The sequence below is a fragment of the Glycine max genome, chromosome 18, assembly GCF_000004515.6.
Source record: "Glycine max cultivar Williams 82 chromosome 18, Glycine_max_v4.0, whole genome shotgun sequence".
Lineage (NCBI taxonomy): Eukaryota > Viridiplantae > Streptophyta > Magnoliopsida > Fabales > Fabaceae > Glycine > Glycine max.
In genome coordinates, this window is record NC_038254.2 from 36,181,906 (window position 1) to 36,201,016 (window position 19,111).

A 19,111-nucleotide genomic window follows, 5' to 3' on the forward strand; every position below is an offset into this window, starting at 1 on the left:
TAGAATTCTTACAAGCAATCACAATCAATCTCAATTCCTACCCTAGAAAAAGAGACTAAGGTACCCAACCCTAGGGTCCTTTGTGAATAAAAGCCTAAGAGAAACCTACCCTTAGCCCAAACTAGAAAGACCTATTCTAGCATGCCTTCAGAAATTCATACATATACTAACAACATGTAAAACACACAAAAAACTGAGTCAAGGAGAGACACAGTCTAATCAATCACATGCAAGAACCTTTCCTTGAGTGAATACGTGTCTTCTTGAACTCAAGAGAAATTCACAACTCACTTTTTACCACGAGAGCTTCAGAAAATCGAAGTCTAGAAGTTGTGAGTTGCACACTGATTCTAAACACTTATTCTTCTCTTTATTCCTCTTCATAAACATGAGAACACAAGGTGGTTATTTATAGAGAAAATGGTTATAACTGCCTGTAATCGGTTATTTCAAAGAAGTAATCGATTATATTATTATTTCAATCAATTAAATTGTTATTTCCAACACCTGGAAAACATTCAAGAACAATGTAATCGATTATATTCTAGATGTAATCGATTAAAGTGTTCTTTATCACTTTTGGGAACACTTTTAAGAACAAGGCAATCAATTACGATTATTTGGTAATTGATTAAAGCAGAGACTCATAAAAAATCAGTCATTGTCTCAATTGAACTGTATAATCGATTACGATTAATTGGTAATCGATTAAACCGAAACTAGAATCTCTCTGCAAGCTACAAACACTTGTGTAATCGATTAAAACAGAGAGTTTTATGCATTAAAGAAGTTTCTAACTTTAGAAACAATCTTCTTAATTCTACATGATGATGCATGATGTACACATGAAAAGATAGAGACAAAGATGCAACAATCAATACAAATGCCACTCAAGGAGTTGGGCATGTAAAAAGACAAAACTTCTTCAACCTTCTTCATGTTGCTCCCCCTATCTCTAACATTGTTATCTTCTGTCTTGACTATACATTGGTCTTTGTTGAAGGATACAATATATCCACTATAAAAAAATTGACTTATGCTTAGTAAGTTGTACGTCAGGCCTTCAACATATAAGACATTGTCTATGGAGGCTAAAGAAGGAATACCAATATTACCTATACTAGTGATCTCTCCCTTACCCATGCCTCTAAAGGCAACTATTCCTCCTTCAATTAGCTTTAGGTTGAGGAACATAGACCTTTCCCCCTTCACGTGTTGTAAGCAACCATTATTCAGGTACCAACTTAAACCCTGGCCTTTTCCTATCTAGGATATTTGCAACAGGAACAATCTCAGATTTTGGTACCAAAATCTTTTTGGGTCCATAAGCATTAGTACAATTAGAAATTTGTTTCTTCTTATGGATGCATCTGAACTTGGAATGTCTAGACTTACCATAAAAGTCACATTTGTTTAAGACCGACTGTGACTTAGAAGATGATGCTCTTTTTTCTACTCTTAGACCAGACTTGTCATGGGGATGTTGATGGAATTTTAAAAGCATTGTTAAAGTGTTAGAGCTTTCCAAAAACTTCTCAAAGTCTTTTGTAAGACAAGCAATCTCCTCTCTTAGTTTTTCAATAGTATAGAATTTGTCAATCTTATTGGCTTGAATTAGACTCTTTTTCAAAGTTTGGATTTTCTTTATCAGATCTTCATTTGATTTCTTCAGCTCAATGTTTTCACAAACATCTATTTTGTATTTTTCTTTATACTTCTTGTATTGAAGAGAAATCATGACTATTTCAAAGAATAAGATCATAGGGCATATCTTTGTTAGGGTTTTATTTCACTTAGATTCAACTTATAGGCCAAGTGTAACCCAATCATGATGTAGTAATTGAACTATCGTCCAGGTCGTCTCCCAAAGGAATAAAGGAGGGATTGTTAGAGATAGGGGGAGCAACATGAAGACTAGGCCTTGAAGCTTAAAGAAGCTTGAAGAAGTTTTGTATTTTACATGCCTAACTCTCTTGAGTGGCATTTGTATTAATTGTTGTATTGTGTGTTGCATCTTAGTCTTTATCTTTTCATATGTACATCATGCATCATCATATAGGAGTAAGAAGATTGTTTCTAAAGTTAGAAACTTTTTTCAGTGCATAAAACTCTTTTTTTTATCGATTACAAGGTAATCGTAATTGATTACACAAGTGTTTGTAGCTTGCAAAGAGATTTTCGTATCAGTTTAATTGATTACAAGGTAATCGTAATTGATTACATAGTTTAGTTGAGACAATGATTGGTTTTTCAGGAGTCTCTGCTTTATTCAATTACCAAATAATCATAATTGATTACTTCTCTTCTAAAAGTGTTCTCATAAGTGATCAAGAACACTTTAATTGATTAAATCTAGAATCTAATCGATTACATTGTTCTTGAAAGTTTTCCAAAATTTGGGAAGAACACATTAATCGATTGAAATGATAATATAATTGATTACTTCTTCAAAATAATCGATTACATCGACTATTTAATCAATTATAGATAGTTATAATTGTCTTCTCTATAAATAACCACCTTGTGTTCTCACTTCTGTGTGCTAAAAAGTACAAGCTGAAATAAGTCAAATAAAGAGAGAAGATTAAGTGCTTCGAAAAAGTGTGACTCATAACTTTTAAACTTCCTGTTTGAAGATCTCATGGTGAAAAGTGAGTTGTGAATTTCTCAAGTTCAAGAAGACACTCATTCACTCATGCAAGGTTCTTGCATATGATTGATCAAGTTGTGTCTATCCTTGACTCCATTTTTTGTGTGTTTTACATATTGTTAGCATATCCATGAATGTATAAAGGCATGCTAGAATAGGTTTTTCTAGATTGGGGGTACAGGTAGGTTTTTCTTATGGTTATTCACAAAGGACACAAGGGTCGGGTGCCTTAGTCTCTTTTAATGGGATAAGAACTGAGATTGATTGTAATTGCTTGTAAGAATTCAATATGCTTAGTGAAAATCTAATTTAGGTTGGATTAGATTACTGAATTAGCTTCTCTAGAAATAAAGAGCGAACCAGTATAAAAATTGGTGTACTTTTTCTCTTGAACTTATCTTTCTTTCTCACTCTTGTCTTGATCATTTTACTGAAAGTTAAAGAATATATCTTTTCAAGAAAGAACTTTAATAAAGATTTTGTGTTAAGGGTAAAATCTAGTATTGGTTTATCAAAATTTTGTGATACAATCCTTCGAAAATAAGTTTTTTTAACTTTGATTTTTAAAGTCTAATTTGACATAGAAACCAATTCACCCCCCCTCCCCTCTTGGTTTGTGAGTTCCATCATCCTTTTTATCATGGATTTCATGTAATTATTTAAGTAAGAATTAGATTTTTGTATTTTTTTTTTATGATTGTCCCAAAATAAATACATAAAATAAATTGCAACTAAAATTAAATGACAACAAAATAATTAAGTAAAAATAGAAATACTAGACTTGGATGGCGATGTCGATCTTAATGAATCAATGTCTAGGTTTGGACTTAGAATTCGTTCGATCTACTGTAACTTCAAAATTCTCAACTCATCATCCTCAATTCACTGATGTATTCTACCAAGCTTATGCATGGTCACAAATTCTAAACTACTTGCCCGAAACCCATTCCCTTGGACATACCGACACAAACAATCATCATTAATGGTCGAGAATTAGCGAGGCTTAACCAAGATTATTCTATCCCTAAAGATAATTCCAATTAAGTACTTGATTCATGTTCGAGTTTCAACAAGACTCACCAAAGCGCAAGTCAATTTCTGAATTCATCTATAATATGACCAATTAAATAAAAACATTCAGTGCAAAAATAAATAAAGAACTGAATATGAAGTATTGAATTGATATAATTAAAGCGAAACAAGGTTCATCCTTTCCTTTCCTAGGTGGAAGGAATTGCACTCATAAAAATTATAGAAAAATATTAAACATTTTTTTATCAATAAATATTAATTTATTAATTTTATTAGAAATATCAATTGAATAATTTGAACCCGTAATCTCTCATTTATTTTCCTTCTCCCTTCACCCGTCAACAAGCCAATAGACCAATCTTTTATTTTCATAAAAATACAAAACTTGTTAACTCCATCTGAATGTATAATTTGTTTTCAGCTGACAAAATTGGGTTCATCTTTTCAGCTGACAAAATTGAATATGTAGTAATAGTTGGGATTTGGTTAAGTAGTGCTACTGTTGAAAGAAATATATTCTTTCCTCTTAAATTCTAAAAAATTTATGATTGACTTGAATAACCTGCATAGTGGATAAATAACCCTTTTTAATGGTTACATTTAACCAAACTTTGATTCGGTTTCATATTTTCTTTAATCTCATCTACAAACGATACGATCATAATTTTATTTTATTTTACAAACGACAAGCTTGACTTCATATATGGAACCTACTACCGACATAGCTAATTAAAGTGTCACTATCCAACTTGACAATAAACTAAAACTTTAGTAGGCATTTATTATTCAATTGAATATTCAAAGTGACCAAATGGGTACTATTTCAGCATTTCTTACCATTTCTTAGTATTATTAATTTCAAACACGACAAGTTATGCGCGTCCATTCTGTCTTGAAAACAATTTAGGATGCTATGTTGTCATGTGCCCAACAGAAGATGACTGAGAAATTGACAACTTTATTTGACTGTCACAACCACGCAACCCTCCTTCAACTCTAAGGTCACAATATACTAATTTATCATCCTTTGTACTATTTTGTTATTATTTTGGACAAACTTTTTATTTTTTATCTATTTACTTTGGACAAACTTAACTGTTATTGTTTTAAAGTGTTTGTAATATTATTTTTCTCTTAAAATTGAAGTTTCATTTATTTATCACAAAGTACTTGTTAGGATTCATGTTAAAATATCCAACATCACGTTGAAATATTAAGTACCGTGATTTTAGGTAAATATTCATATAAACCAAATATGCATTGAAATTTGTTTTTTTCTTTTTGCTTGTATCTAAACCAAACAGTGTACGATGTGAAGTTCTCAATGAAACATAATAAACAACTGAAGCCAAAGTGAAAGGTACAATACTTAATTCAGTAATATTGTTCAGGATCAACCACGTCTTTAAGATAACATTATTGTCTAAACGTTATGAATAAATAAGAGGAAGACATACGAGAATAGCTGTACTAAAGTATTATTTTACAATTGAAAGAAGCAAGATTTTTTCCTGCACCAGCTAGGAACTCTGTTAAACGTATAAGCATTATGTATCAAAACTAAACAGCAAATAAACTGCTGTGGCACCTAACACAGCATCACCATGTGAGAAGAAACTTGACCATTTAGATACCAAAATTGCAGGCCTGAACGAAATCTAATTCATAGTCAACATACTTTGTCCAAAGTGGCTTGAACTGAGCCATTGCAATGTCAAGCCATGGTTTCATGTTGCCATTGAAGTGCACCACTGCTGCATTGTTAATCTCATCCATGCTGATGCTTGGGTTATAGCCAAGTCCCAGAACATGCCATGACTTATCCAGTGGCTTTGTTGTTGCGTAGTATGTGATTAAACCCGGTGGCAATGTCCCTAATTTCCATAATGTCCGATTCTCATTCTGCAGTAGCATGAGCATGTCGTGTTATACATGATACGATATAGGCTCAACATGATTAGTTACAAATGATTGGATATGAAATGAATAGATGAATGAGACATAACATGTATGAGCTATATTGTTTCTATTCTTAGTTTCTAAATGTGCAGACTCTAGCATCAATGCTAGTGATGCAATGATCAGCATCACATGGAATTTAATAGCATCAAGCCATCAACAGGTATCAAACAATGTTAAACGGGGTTAATAGCAGCTAAAACCTAGGGTTGTATAATAATGACGGGCTAAAAAGTTGCGGAGAAATAATAAGAGAATTAAAATAAGGTCTTACCAGATTCTGCCAGTAATGATATTCTTCTGTGCATTTTTCCCTTCTCCAAGCATCCAAATCAAAGAAATTCATTCCATAAGCCCATGCACAAGCCTTTGGATTAAACTTTGCTTTAATCAAGGGGTGAGAGAAATTCATGTACTGTGCATATCTATGGAATGACCCAAAACATGTTTCTACTGCTCCATTCACCTTGCCATCCATATCAATCTTCCATAACCCAGTGAGGTCCTTCTGAACCACTATGTCATCATCCAAAAACAAAATTTTATGCAGCTTTGGATACATTTCTGGCAAGTAGAACCTCAAATGGTTCAATATTGACAAATATTTGGGGTTCCTAAACTTCATATTAGTTGTGTCCTTTGTTGCATTCTCAAGCTTGTTCTCAAAGTAAAATCTCTGAAGGTTAGCAGACTCCAATTGTTTTAGGACTGGCACATAAGATGAATTCAGGAACTTGTAATCCTCCACTGCCTTAACCTCAATGTGTGCACCATTATAATCCTTCAACTTAAACATCACTTGCATTGCTCCAAGGTTCATCTTATCAGTCACAACATGAAACACATGCTTCCAAGGCTCCTTTGCATTCTTTGTTGCCGAATTGACCACAACAGATGCTGCAACAACATTATCAGAGAACAAGGCATAGTGGTACAGGTTAGGATCTTCAACTTCTGGAGGGGTTGGCTTCCCCTCAGTTGAATACTTCTCAGGATGGGCAATCCTCTCTTCCATCAACCTCATCGAGAGACAATGCAAGCTCTTTGGAATCGACTTGGCAGCAATGAGGCTGGAGAAAGCACCCTGCTTCTTTGCCTTGGTTAACTGCTCATTCACGGCGAAGATTGTATCCTTCAACTTCTGAATCTTGAGCTGGTTATCAAAGGACTCCTTTGCGTCACCAATCACCTGGCGTGTGGTCTTAATGCGCTCCTTCACTTCCTTCTCCAATTGGCGAAGCGCTGATTCATCAGCAGGGGATGCATCATTGCTGAAAAGGGTCCTGTATTGTGGTTTGTTCATTAGATCTGAGAAGTTGCGCGATAGCTCCGCAAAAATCCTAACAAGCTTTGAGCTCTCAAGCTTGAGCTTGCGTGCATAGGAAGAATAAACAAGAGCCAAAGAGCGATGATCATCGGCTTGCTTACGAATCTGGTCCAACCGAGGCTTGAGAGGATCTGTTTTCAGAGCTAGAATGGATCTCCTTATTGACTCAAATCCATGTGCAACACCACCATCAGAACCCTAGTTCACCACCACAACAACGATTAGTAACCTAGCTTCATCAAATCTTTTTTATTTCTCAGAAAGAAAAAACAATTTAAAGAAAATAACAAACTTTTCCCCTTTCTAGCAGTAACATTTCCATTGAAAATTTTCCACACTACAAGAACAAATCAAATAAAAAAAAAAATAAAAACAAACCCTGTTTGTTTCCAATGAAAATTAGCTCACATCAAGCCTAGTTCAAAAGTACAACAGCAATCTTGTTCCTTTCTCAGAAAAGAAAATAACAAACTTTACCCTTTCTACGAGTGACATTTTCATCGAAATTTTCCCAGACTACAAGACAAATCATACCCTGTTTATCTACCAAGAATGTTAAAACACATCAATCCTAGATCCAAAGCACAAGAACAGATTAATAACCTAACTTAATCAAATCTATGTACTTTCCCAGAATAGAAAACACGAACATTTTTCATTTCTAGTAACACTGCCAAGAAAATTAGCACAAATCAAACCCTCACTGGATCAGTAGAGAATCAGATCCGACCCATTTGAACCTACACAATAAGGTCCAAAACTAACCCCACACCACCAATTTTTTCTTCGAATTAAACTAACCCAATAAACCAAAAAGCCAGAAATCAAGAAATTGCAAAATAAAAAAATTGTTTTTTTTTTTTGTTCTCCGGGAAAAACCACAAAAGGGAAAATAAAACATAAAAAAGGGTTGAAAATAAAGTAAAAGTATAAGCTTACTGTGTGGTGGTATTGATGGGATGAATCAGAATGGGAAGTGAAGAGAAGAGAGAGAACAAAGAAAATGCAGAGGGCGATGGAGATAGCAGAAGTGAAAGGTGTGAAAGTTGGGATCCTTGAACGTGGAATTCGAGGATTCACCATTTTGGTGTCAGAAACTCAGAACCAGAGAGAGTGATGAATGATTTGATTCAGAGGAAGCAGCACTCACTCACTCGACTCTCAAAATCAGAGTCTCGGATTTTCTCTTTCACTCTTCTTCGCAAAGAGAGACAGGAAGGAAGGCACAGATTTGACATCTTATATGTTTAACTTAAATTATTAGTTTTTTTACTGTTTGAAAATATATATATAAAAAAAAAAAAAAAAAAGTTAAGCTTGTAGAATTTATTTTATTTTTTTAGAAGAAGTTAGGCATTTATTACTTACTATTAGGGAGTAGTTATATTTAACAAGTTTTAAATAGTAATAATAATTGTTGAACTTTTTTATTTTTGTTGTAATAACTTCTCCAAAGAGTGTGAAGGGCAAGAACTTTATCATTTTCCAAGACATCCGCATATTAATCTTAGCATAGCCTAGAAATAATTGAAACCTATATTGTAATTTTTCCTTTTTGTTGCCTTTTGTTTTATCCGTTTTTTTCCTTGCATGGACAGCATCATTAATTTTTTTTCTTTCAGCATTTTATGAAACAAATATTTTGTGAATATTAATCCTGATTCTTAAAAAAATGTTTTTATTTATTGTATGAATTTACTCACTTAAATAATCACAAACTATTAATTAGTAGTTCTATTTAAGTGAGAAGAGAGAGATTACATTGAGTTGAGTTCATAGAATAAATAAATTATCTTTTTATTCCTAAACTTTTAAAAAAATATATTTTTAATCTCTAAACTTTTTAAGTATGTTTTTAGTTCATTAACTTTTTTTTATCCTTTTATTTCTTTAAAAAAAATTCATTCTTACGTTTAATCCATTTAAGGAATTAAAAATAAAAATGAAAAAAAAATAAGGACTAACAGTCAGGACAAAATAAAAGTTAAAGAACAATAAAAAAAGTTCACCAATTAAAAACATATATTTAAAAAGTTTAAGGATTAAAAAGATAATAAACTCTAAAATAAATAAATATGAGAGAAAAATTTCTCAAATAATTATAGTAATTATTTTACTCAAAGTGGATAATTAATGAGTTTAAACCTGTGCAAAGTGGCGACGGATTAGAAAAACTCAAATAATTAATAATGAATTAGAAATTATTTTTTTATAATTTGTGTGTAATAATATGTTAAATTTATATTTTCTAAGCCTTTTATATGAAATTATATTGTTTAAGTGATTTAGCATAAATGAAAGGGGTCAACCTTGGTGAGAATTCAATGCCTCGAAAACCCAAGGGTTCCTCTGCAAGGTTTGTTATGGAGGGTGAGTCAGGGCCTAAGATCAAGCCAAAGAGCGTAGCCGATAAACAACAGGTGAATATTCTTGTACTATCCTTTGTTGGTCCCAAGGGGTAGAGAAGTTCCTGCTTTTTCAGGGTAATAAGGGGTAGAGAAAATGCCTCCGACCAAAGTTGAGTACCAGGCGTTATAGCGTTGAAGTAATCCATGTCATATTCCCAGGAAAAGCTGAAACGACCTTCAACAGATGGGTACCAGTACCCAAAATTTAAGGACTAAAAAGATAATAAACTTTAAAATAAATATGAGAGAGAAAAAATCTCAAATAATCATAATAATTATTTTACTCAAAGTGGATAACTAATGAGTTTAAACCTATGTAAAGTTGTGTTGGGTTAGAAAAATCCAAATAATTACTAATGAATTAGAAATTGTTTTTTATAATATGTCAAATTTATATTTTCTGAGTCTTTTGTATGAAATTAAATTGTTTAAGTGATTTAGCATAAGTGAAGGGGGTCAGCCTATTGATAAGAAATTTAGATAATTTGCAACAAGATGTTATTGTTAAAAAAAATGTGAAGGAATAAATTAAGAAATTATATATGACCTATAAATCTAATATTGATATCTAGACTGACTTGAGTTAGTAGAGTGTGTTTTGAAAGGTACTATTATGGTAGTTTATAAATCATTTTGACTAGCTTCTAAGGTAGTTTGATTTAAAGAGGAGTATTAACAACACATTTTTTATATATATTTTTTCTTATTGATTAAAATATATTAAAAACTACAAAATAAGGTGATAGTGTCATTAAATAAGATGTGGAACATGTAACATCCATAATTTTCAATTTCTCGACGGCTCTCATACTACAACACTTCACGCGGTGACACTTCACTCAACATTCTTATTGGTCAGAACTCTTCACCAGACATAACCCTTCGTAAGTAATCCTGTCTGATATCTCGAAAGTCAGTTTTGTCTACTTCTAGGATCAATTACTAACCTTACACGGAAGATTTTTTAGCGTGTTTTGTCCTCACTCACACGATTTTCGGGAAACTTTCCAGAAAGTCACTTATCTCATAACTACTCAAAGTCAAACATGTCTATTTATGAAGTTCTTAAGTAATGAATTACTGAAAAGTATATGCATTTTATTTGTATATGTAGTATCAATTAATTTTTTTACAGTGTCATACCTGCACAATCTCTGTTATTCTTGTGTGATTCAATCTAAGTGTTACATAACCCATTGAATTTTGTAATTTCCAATAAATTTCCACCAATGAAAGAGAATATTTTAAAAGAGTATGTTAGAGAATGCAAGCCTAACATTTCTTTTGATACAAATCATTTCTCTTTTATTCATTTTATCTTCACTTAAGTTTATTAAGTCAAAAAGAATAAAAATATTTTTTTAATAAAAACATAACTTGTCTATATTTTATTATTTAATTACGGTGTTTAATAATTGATATACATTATATTATTATTTGTTAAAATACTATTTATCCCAATTTAACATAACTACTCTCTTGTAATTATTATTGATGTGGATACTTGATACAAAAGAATTCCCCCGCTTCTTTTAAATTACTCCATTTTTTTGTATTAAGTCACTTTGGTTAGTGAACTAACATGTTATTATGGGAATAGAAATAAAAAATAAAAGATGAATAACAAATAAAAAAATTTAACGAATTATTCATTTACTGAAAATTTAATTTCTATATTTTTAAAATGGTCAATTTAGTTAACAAATATATAAATGTTGTAATAAATTAGTCCAACATGTAAACATAAGACTAAGTCCTTGAAGTATAGGGGTGTTCGTGAGTTGATTTTGGTTAAATTTAGGACTTAACCCAATCAAATTTGATCGATTGGGTTCGGTTCGGTTTTCACAATTTTTTTTTGAAATCTAACTCAACTCATTTTTGAACGGTTTGGTTCAGTTCGGACCAATGAATTATCCATTTAAATTTAATTTTTTTTCTTCTTAGAACTATATTTTATATCATGGTTCATTCAAATATCCAATACAATTAGCACAGTATTATCAAATCTTTGAAAGTAATAAAATTGATTCATTTAATATCATCAACTAATATTCTAAAATAGACTAATACAAATTAAAACAATTTCAACAAGATTTACTACAATAGTCTGAATCACAACTATTTTCTACAAATTAATTTCTTTCAATAAGTCGCAACCAGATTTGCTACAATCAAATTTGTTGCAACCAGATTTGCTGAAATAAATAAACAAAATATGATTCATTAATATTATAAATGTGACAGAAAAAATAAATATGAAAAAAAAGGTGAAACAAATAACAATGTACTAGAAAATAATACCTTAAGAAGTTTCAACACTAATAATTTCGACACTTATCGTTCCAACACATGCAGTACAACTCTAAAAATTTTGATCAGTTCAGTTCGGTTTTGATGGGATCTATAAATCTAAACATGTAACTCAATTCGTACATGAACGATTTTGATCGATTCAATTCGATTTTGACTCAAATACATAAATTACTCAACTTCAACTAAAATATTATAATATTAATTTAGATCAATTCGGATTCACAAATAACCCTTACCCATGAACACAATTGTTGAAGTATGACATATATTATCGTAATGATCTTAAAACTATATTACATATTGGCAAATTATTTCACGACATACATTATTCATATAAACAGTTCGACTAAAATGTTATAATATTTAACTGGATTAAATTAATTGTTTTGAAAATATATCAACCAAATTATCAGCCAATGCATAATTGAAGGATTAAATTGGCTATATTCTTCTTTTTTTCATATTCTATATTTTGTCGACATTCCAGTGGACCTGTGATCTCCGGTGTTTCCGGCTCCATTTTCCCACCGTCACTTCCTTGCTTTCAATCCCGCGTTACTTTTAGCTCCGGTTGCCCGTCACCTCCCAAATGTTGTGTTCTTTTTCTAATTTCTTAACAGAGGATGCATTTTGTTTTGGAGTTGATTAGTTGGCAATAGGGGTGGAAATGAGTCGAGCCAAGCCAAGCCAAGCTTTATTAGACTTGATCTCGGCCTGAGTTGAATACGTAAGGCTTGAGCTTGACTCATCACCTGTCATGAGTTTTTTTTTAAGGCTCGGCTCGGCTTATATAAAGAAAATAAAAAGAGCATAATATTAAAAAATGTATGGATTAGAGATGATTTGCAGAAAATGAGTTTTATTCTATGTGAACAGTGTGCATGAACAGTAATAAAAACTGGAATTCTAAAATCGTAGAATTATTCTCCTCTCCGAAAAAAAATTCCCTAAACTAAAACCTTTGTACTGTTATATAGGTCTTCAGCCCCAAAGCTTACAAATCTATTTTAAGTCCAAACCCATAAACGAAATAAAATAAAATCTGGACAAGATAAGATAAGATGGAATGAAATAAAATCTGGACGAAATAAAATCTAGATAGAATAAAATCTGAATAAAATAAAATCTAGATAGAATAAAATCTGGATAAGATAAGATTTGATAAAATAAAGTTATTATTATTATTATTAGTTAAACAAGTCGTGTCAAACTTAACAAGCTTTTTTTTATGGTTTGAGCTTGGCCTTTTTATCTAAAAAGGCTTTTTAAAAAGCTTGAGCTTGACCTTTATAGTAAACAAGCCGAGCCGAGCCGAGCCGAGCCTTACATAGGCCGAGTCGAAGGTCCTCGACAAGCTGATCGGCTCATTTTCACCCCTAGTTGGCAACATACTTCACAAATAAAAATATAGGGATTATTATTTTTTTCCCCTCTCACCTTTTGTGTATTTCGTTTTAAGTTTCTCGCGAAATTTTGTTTCTTAAAAAAATATCATTCCTTTTTTGCCCCTGATGTAAAATTTTTGAGAGAATAAAAATGGAACGAATTTTTTTTAGGAACTAAAAATGAAATAGTTTTTTTTTATTGACTAATACAAGTCAAAAAATTTATGAGCCATTAAAAAAATTCGCAAAAAATGAAGGACCAGAAAGTTACAAAACCCTAAAATATAAAGTTATAATTGTTTATAAAAATAATTTATAAATAAAAATTCAATAATTTCTTTACTTATTATCTCAAGTTTAATTTCTTAATTTATCTGGTATCATTTATCATTTTAACTTTTAAATTACATCTTTCACTTCAAATGAGGCAAATATCAAATTTTGAGTATCAATTCGAGTTATCTTGTTTGGATTATAGTATGTGTTCAGACGAGTCTTTGAAAATTTAATTTTAGATTATTTTAGTTTTATAAAATTAATTTTAGTTAAAATTATTTTTATATAGAGTAATTTATATATGCTTCGAAGCTTTTATCTATTTTGGATAAAACTAAATTTAAAGTAGAGGGTTTACGATTATAAAATTTTGTGATTTAGTGTTGAGTGACTAAAAACCAACTATATACACTTAAAAATTAAAAGACCTAATAATTGTGGCACCTATTTTTCACTTGTCCTTATTAATGGTATTAAATTTTAACATTAATATTATTTCATTGCAATCCTAAGAATTATTTATGACGATTCTGAATTTTGTGTTAATGTACTTATTTTTTTCCCAATAATTATTTTTCAGAACTTAAAAATAATTGTTAATTTACGGAACCAATTTTTATTGTTGTTACGCTTTGTATTCTAGAAATTAACATATAAAACTTAACAAATAAAAAATAGGTTTCGGAAATTAATTTGCACAGCAGAAATTCTTATGTTATAAAAATTAATTTATGGAATATTTTTTTATGCTCTGAAATCTTGAATTTAATTCTTGAAACTTATAAGAATGAGAAATAAACTAAGTATATTTTCTTTATTTTTAATTATCTGTTGGAGGACAACTTTTTACACAAATTTGAAGATCAAAGTTGATACTTGCCCAATTTAATGAAAGTTTCTTTTTCACATCCTATTATGGGGTGAGAGATGAATGGGAGGAAGAGAAGGTGGCCAATACTTCGTAGCTTGATTAATCTTAAAAAAAGTCTCGATATGGGTTGCCATATTTTTTTTTTGGCACATACACTATAAATCTCGTTTGACCGTTATTTTTGACTTTTTGGGTTGGCATATTATCACCAATTGGCAATTTGGCATGCAAATGTGTTTCTACCTAAACTATCTGAAATTCCTCCGCGTTCCTCAAATCCGGTGCAGCGGCAATGTAACCAAAAACTGAAAACTCAGCTGCATAAAAATAAACAGGGTCTCATTGTGTGCACTGTTTTGAAATTGAATTAGAAATCAAAATGGTAACATCCACGTAAATATCTATCTACTACTTATAATAAAAGACCGATCACCTAGCCCATGTGTTATTCTCTCCTTCACCCTCAGTTCATTTCAAAACTCCTTCTTTCTTTCACTGTTTGCTCATTTCAAAATTTACATATGTTTTCTGTTTTTTTTATAAAAAAAATAGTTAGTAGAGGCAATGCACTGCTATGGATTAGACGTAGGCGAGTTTGCAGTTCCTGGGCCGTGTGTAGAAGCATAGAGGGCTTACTTCTTACGCATTCTGTATTCCATTTTCACTATGCAATCTCCATTCTATGCTTTGTTCCGCTTTCTCTACTCTCCATTATCTCTTTTCTTCTCTGCGAGTGGGTATGGTTTTCTTCTTCAAAATCATTTTATTTTCTATTTTGTAATGTTGGTCTCGGTAAGGGTTGCTCTTTTATTCCACTTTTGTTTGCCATTTGATATGTTTGTTGCCCTTATATACCATTTTTAGTTGTTTGTTTTATCTGCTCCTTGCTCATGTCTTCAATGGAAGTTTTTTTTTTTCTACGACTCGGTAAGGTGTGTGTAGCAGCAGGGAGGCCTTACTCTTTCCATATTCCATTTTTCATTTTGCATTCTCCATTTTCTCTACTACCTATTATATGCTTTGTTCTACTATCCCTACTTTTCATTCTCTTATTCTTTGCAACTTGGTAAGGTTTTGCTCTTCGTAAGGTGTGTTGCATATCATTATTTTTCATTCTCTTTTTTTTTTTTTTTCAAAATTACTCTTCCTTAAAAAATTAGTCTTTCTTTTGAGGTCTCTCAGGGCGGATCCAGACAATAAATATCAGTGTGACTAAAATATAAAAGAAATTATAGACTAAAATATATTAAAAATAAGAAATAATGTTATTTAATGAAATGTATTTACAATGAAAATCGTCTACTACTCATTTTTTGAAAATGAGCTAAAATAACATCATTGTTGATTGTTTCAAGAACATCTCTTTCTATAAAAGTTACAAGACGATCATTTAACCATTGATCACCCATTTTGTTACATAGTTGACTCTTCACAAACTTCATAGCTGAAAAAACACGTTCCACGCTTGCAGTTGCTACCGACAAGACTAAAGCCAACTTCAGAAGCCTATAAACTATATCAAAGGTGTTGCACTTTTTTGTTTCCACAAGCTTTGCACAAAGGTCTGAAAGTCCTTTTAACTTTGCAAATTTTGGATCACATTGAACATTTCTAACATAATTCAGAAGCTAATGTCGCACCACCACTTCCGACACATCTACAAAATCATTTGGATAAAGTTCTACCATCCTCAACAATTTTTTCACATCAAAAGCTTTTTTCAAATGATGATGAGGGACTTAAACATGAAACACATTGTAAAAGTTTAGTATTCTCTTCATCAAACCTAGCATTGAGCTCATGCAACTGCAAATCTAAAACACTAAATAAACAATCATGCTTATAATGATCCAAATTAGAAACACTAGAAGTGGTAGCATGTCGTCTAGGTTTCTTCCCTTGCACATACGGTGCATCCAAATCAGGCACATCAATATCATGCTTATTGCAAATTTCCATAACCTTAGATATAAGTTCTTCCCATCCATCATTCCTCATTTCTTGTAATTCTTCTTTGGTGGCTTTGACAAGTGATAAAGCATTCAAAAGATCTTGATCACGCTTTTGTAGCGCTACACTTAAATCATTTGTAAATCCTAAAATCTCAACCATCATGTATAACATGAAAATAAAATCAAAGGACTGAAGCACATCTAGCAAAAGCATAGTTTCACCATATTTTTCAAATGACGTATCTTTCCCGACTTCTTCATGTACCTCAATAATGGCACCATATATAGTCATTAAACTAGTGACAATCCTAAAGTGGGAACCCCAACGAGTGTCACCCGCTCTAGCAATAGATGATTCTTGATTTAATCCACTACTAGTCTCTATCTGACCCTCTTCAATTAATTTAGCAAATTGAGATACTTATTTGTCCCGAAGCAATTCTTGTCTCTTATTAGAAGACCGTATGAAATTAACAAGCATATTGACCTTACCGAAAAAACCACTAACATCTTTGTGAGTCTTAGCACATGCAACAAGTGCCAATTGAAGTTGATGGGCAAAACAATGCACATAATAAGCGGATGGATTTTCATTTTGAATTAAAGTTCTCAAACCACCAAACTTACTCGCATATTGCTAGCTCCATCATATCCTTGCCCCCTTATGCTAGATAAACTCAAGCCATTAATAACAACAACTTCTCAAGTTCCTCCTTAAGTGACTTAGCACTTGTTTCTTTAACACTAACAATCCCAAGAAACCTTTCTTTTACCAAACCTTCACTATTAACATAGCAAATAACAATAGCCATTTGTTCTTTACCAGCAAAATCACCGGATTCATCAATCAAAACACAAAATACATCATCTGCAATATCACATACAATTTGTTGAGTTATTTCACATGCACAAGCAGCAACAAGATCTTTTTGAATCGTAGGAGCAGTTATAAAGTTATTGCCCAGAACACAATTTATTACATTAGCTATCTCTGGGTTAATTTCCTTTAAAGTGTCCACCAACTCAAGAAATGGCCCCTTAAATAAAGATTTAAAGGACTCGTCACTCCCTCTAAATGACATGCCACACCTTAAAAGAAATTTAGTAGCTATAAGAGATGTGTTTACATGAACACAATATTCGAAATTCATTTGTTTAGTTTGATTAACAAATGCAGCCTTAATACTTTGGTTTGGGTTCATGAGAGCATAACTCATATGCACACAATCAACATGACTATTGGAAGAAGTAGCATGATTAGCCAATCTTTGAGAATTCTTCCAATCACTAAACCCCTCGGTCACAAAGTGATCTCCCCCGTATTTAGAGACATTCTTAAACAAAAAACATGGCTAGCAAAATGCTAGGTCCTTAGATTCACTATAATCAATCCAATCATACAAATCAAACCAATTTTTGCCAAATCTACGTCTTTGATTACCTTTAAGAGACCAAGGGTAAACGAAATTATGAGGAGGTTGATGACGACTTATTTTTAAATAAGCTTTCCTTACCTCATTTTGGATGTCAGGATGATAGCTTGAAATTGGAGGCCTAATTCCTGGATCTGTTTCCAACAATTCATAATCAACAACTTTAATAATCTCACTTGGATTCTGAGTTTCTGATGCTTCTAGATTTACTGAAGAAGTAGCTTTGTCTCTAGAAAGCACAAGAAAAAAATTTCTTCATCCTATAAAGAGAAAATGAAACCACTAAAATTAGTTAATTATCTAACTCAAAGCTACTATTATCTTTAGCTGTGCATTAATAATTCATTGCAAGAAGTTGAATTTTGAGGTTTATCTGGTGAAAAAGGAAAAGGACCAAGTCCCTGAAAGAGGAAGGAAAGAGAAACAAAATGGACAGAGCAAAAGCAAACAAGGCCTTTCATGGAAACCTTACCTCAACAAAGTCGTGGAATGGTGGAAGGGAAGAGGCGCAGTTCACCGTTTAGCATTCAGATTTCAGAGGAAAAGGAACCCTAGGTCAGGTGCAGCACAACAACAATGAATGACAGAGAGAAGGAAGTTTTGTTTAAAAAAACCTACTAATCAAAACGACGTCGTTTTGAAACAAAAAAAAAACTCAAAAAATTCTGGTGTGGCTATAGCCACACTCTGCCTCAACGTGGGTTCGCCCCTGAGGCCTCTTCCTTCAAAATTACTTTTCAAATTTGAATTTTAATTCGAATGAGCTTTACATTTTCTCAATTCTTTATCCCTCATTTTCATTCTCTATTCTTCTTCTTTATCTTTTCCCTAAACAAAATCGAACAAAAAACCACCTTGGATGAACATGTATTGGTGCCGACACTATTTTTGAGTCTCTGCTTCGCTATTTTCGAGTTGTATCGCCCGTTCCGTTCCGAGCTCTGTCACCGTCGACTTCTCACCGCTCCAGTCTTGCGATTCCTCCCGTCGCAGATTCAGCTCCGACGACTCCCACAACAACCACAACCATTATCTCAAAACTTCTCTTATTTTTATGTTTTTTTTCATATGAAAATATGGACTTGGACAGCTATACTACAATATGATAAAAGTATATATATATATATATATATATATATATATATATATATATATATATATATATATATATATATATATATAATTTGTGTTTTTTTGTCATGTTACATTTTTTGAATGGGCAATTTAGTTTTATTAGAAATCTAATTATATTTTGTATGTTTTGTAATTATTATTTTTCAAGTAATAAGGGTATGAAGTTTCTTGGTTTGGTGTAAGATAAACAGACTATTGCTCTAGAAACCCATTAGCTCAATTCTATTTGTCATACCCTAATTTCGTCCGGGGACCTTTGCTTGGTGGCATGCAACTTTCATTTGACCATTTTTTAGGTACTTGGCACCCATCGTTAGGCAATTCGTGAAGTTCCGTGACATGCCGAAACTCAAAAGGAAGCATCGTTG

At 32.0% G+C, this 19,111-nt stretch overlaps 1 protein-coding gene and 1 pseudogene across 1 annotated transcript; both read right to left on the bottom strand.

Moving 5' to 3' along the window:
- Nucleotides 1-5,036: 5,036 nt before the first annotated feature.
- On the bottom strand, nt 5,037-8,279 carry LOC100785237 (galacturonosyltransferase 8). The gene is made up of 3 exons (XM_003552060.3): nt 7,908-8,279; nt 5,916-7,166; nt 5,037-5,584 (listed from the first exon to the last, which is right to left on the bottom strand). The coding sequence occupies exons 1-3, from the start codon at nt 8,049-8,051 to the stop codon at nt 5,309-5,311; spliced, it is 1,671 nt and encodes a 556-aa protein (XP_003552108.1). The 5' UTR covers nt 8,052-8,279; the 3' UTR covers nt 5,037-5,308.
- A 6,539-nt stretch (nt 8,280-14,818) lies between these two features.
- On the bottom strand, nt 14,819-18,639 carry LOC100803050 (zinc finger MYM-type protein 1-like; annotated as a pseudogene).
- Between the last annotated feature and the right edge of the window lie 472 nt (nt 18,640-19,111).

What these genes read in the sequence shown, in the direction of transcription:
- LOC100785237 (XM_003552060.3), bottom strand. Translation starts at nt 8,051, where the DNA reads ATGGTGAATCCTCGAATTCCACGTTCAAGGATCCCAACTTTCACACCT. An exon ending in CCCATCAATACCACCACACA is followed by an intron (nt 7,167 to 7,907) that starts GTAAGCTTATAC and finishes GTGGTGAACTAG; the next exon opens with GGTTCTGATGGTGGTGTTGC. An exon ending in ATCATTACTGGCAGAATCTG is followed by an intron (nt 5,585 to 5,915) that starts GTAAGACCTTAT and finishes ATGCTACTGCAG; the next exon opens with AATGAGAATCGGACATTATG.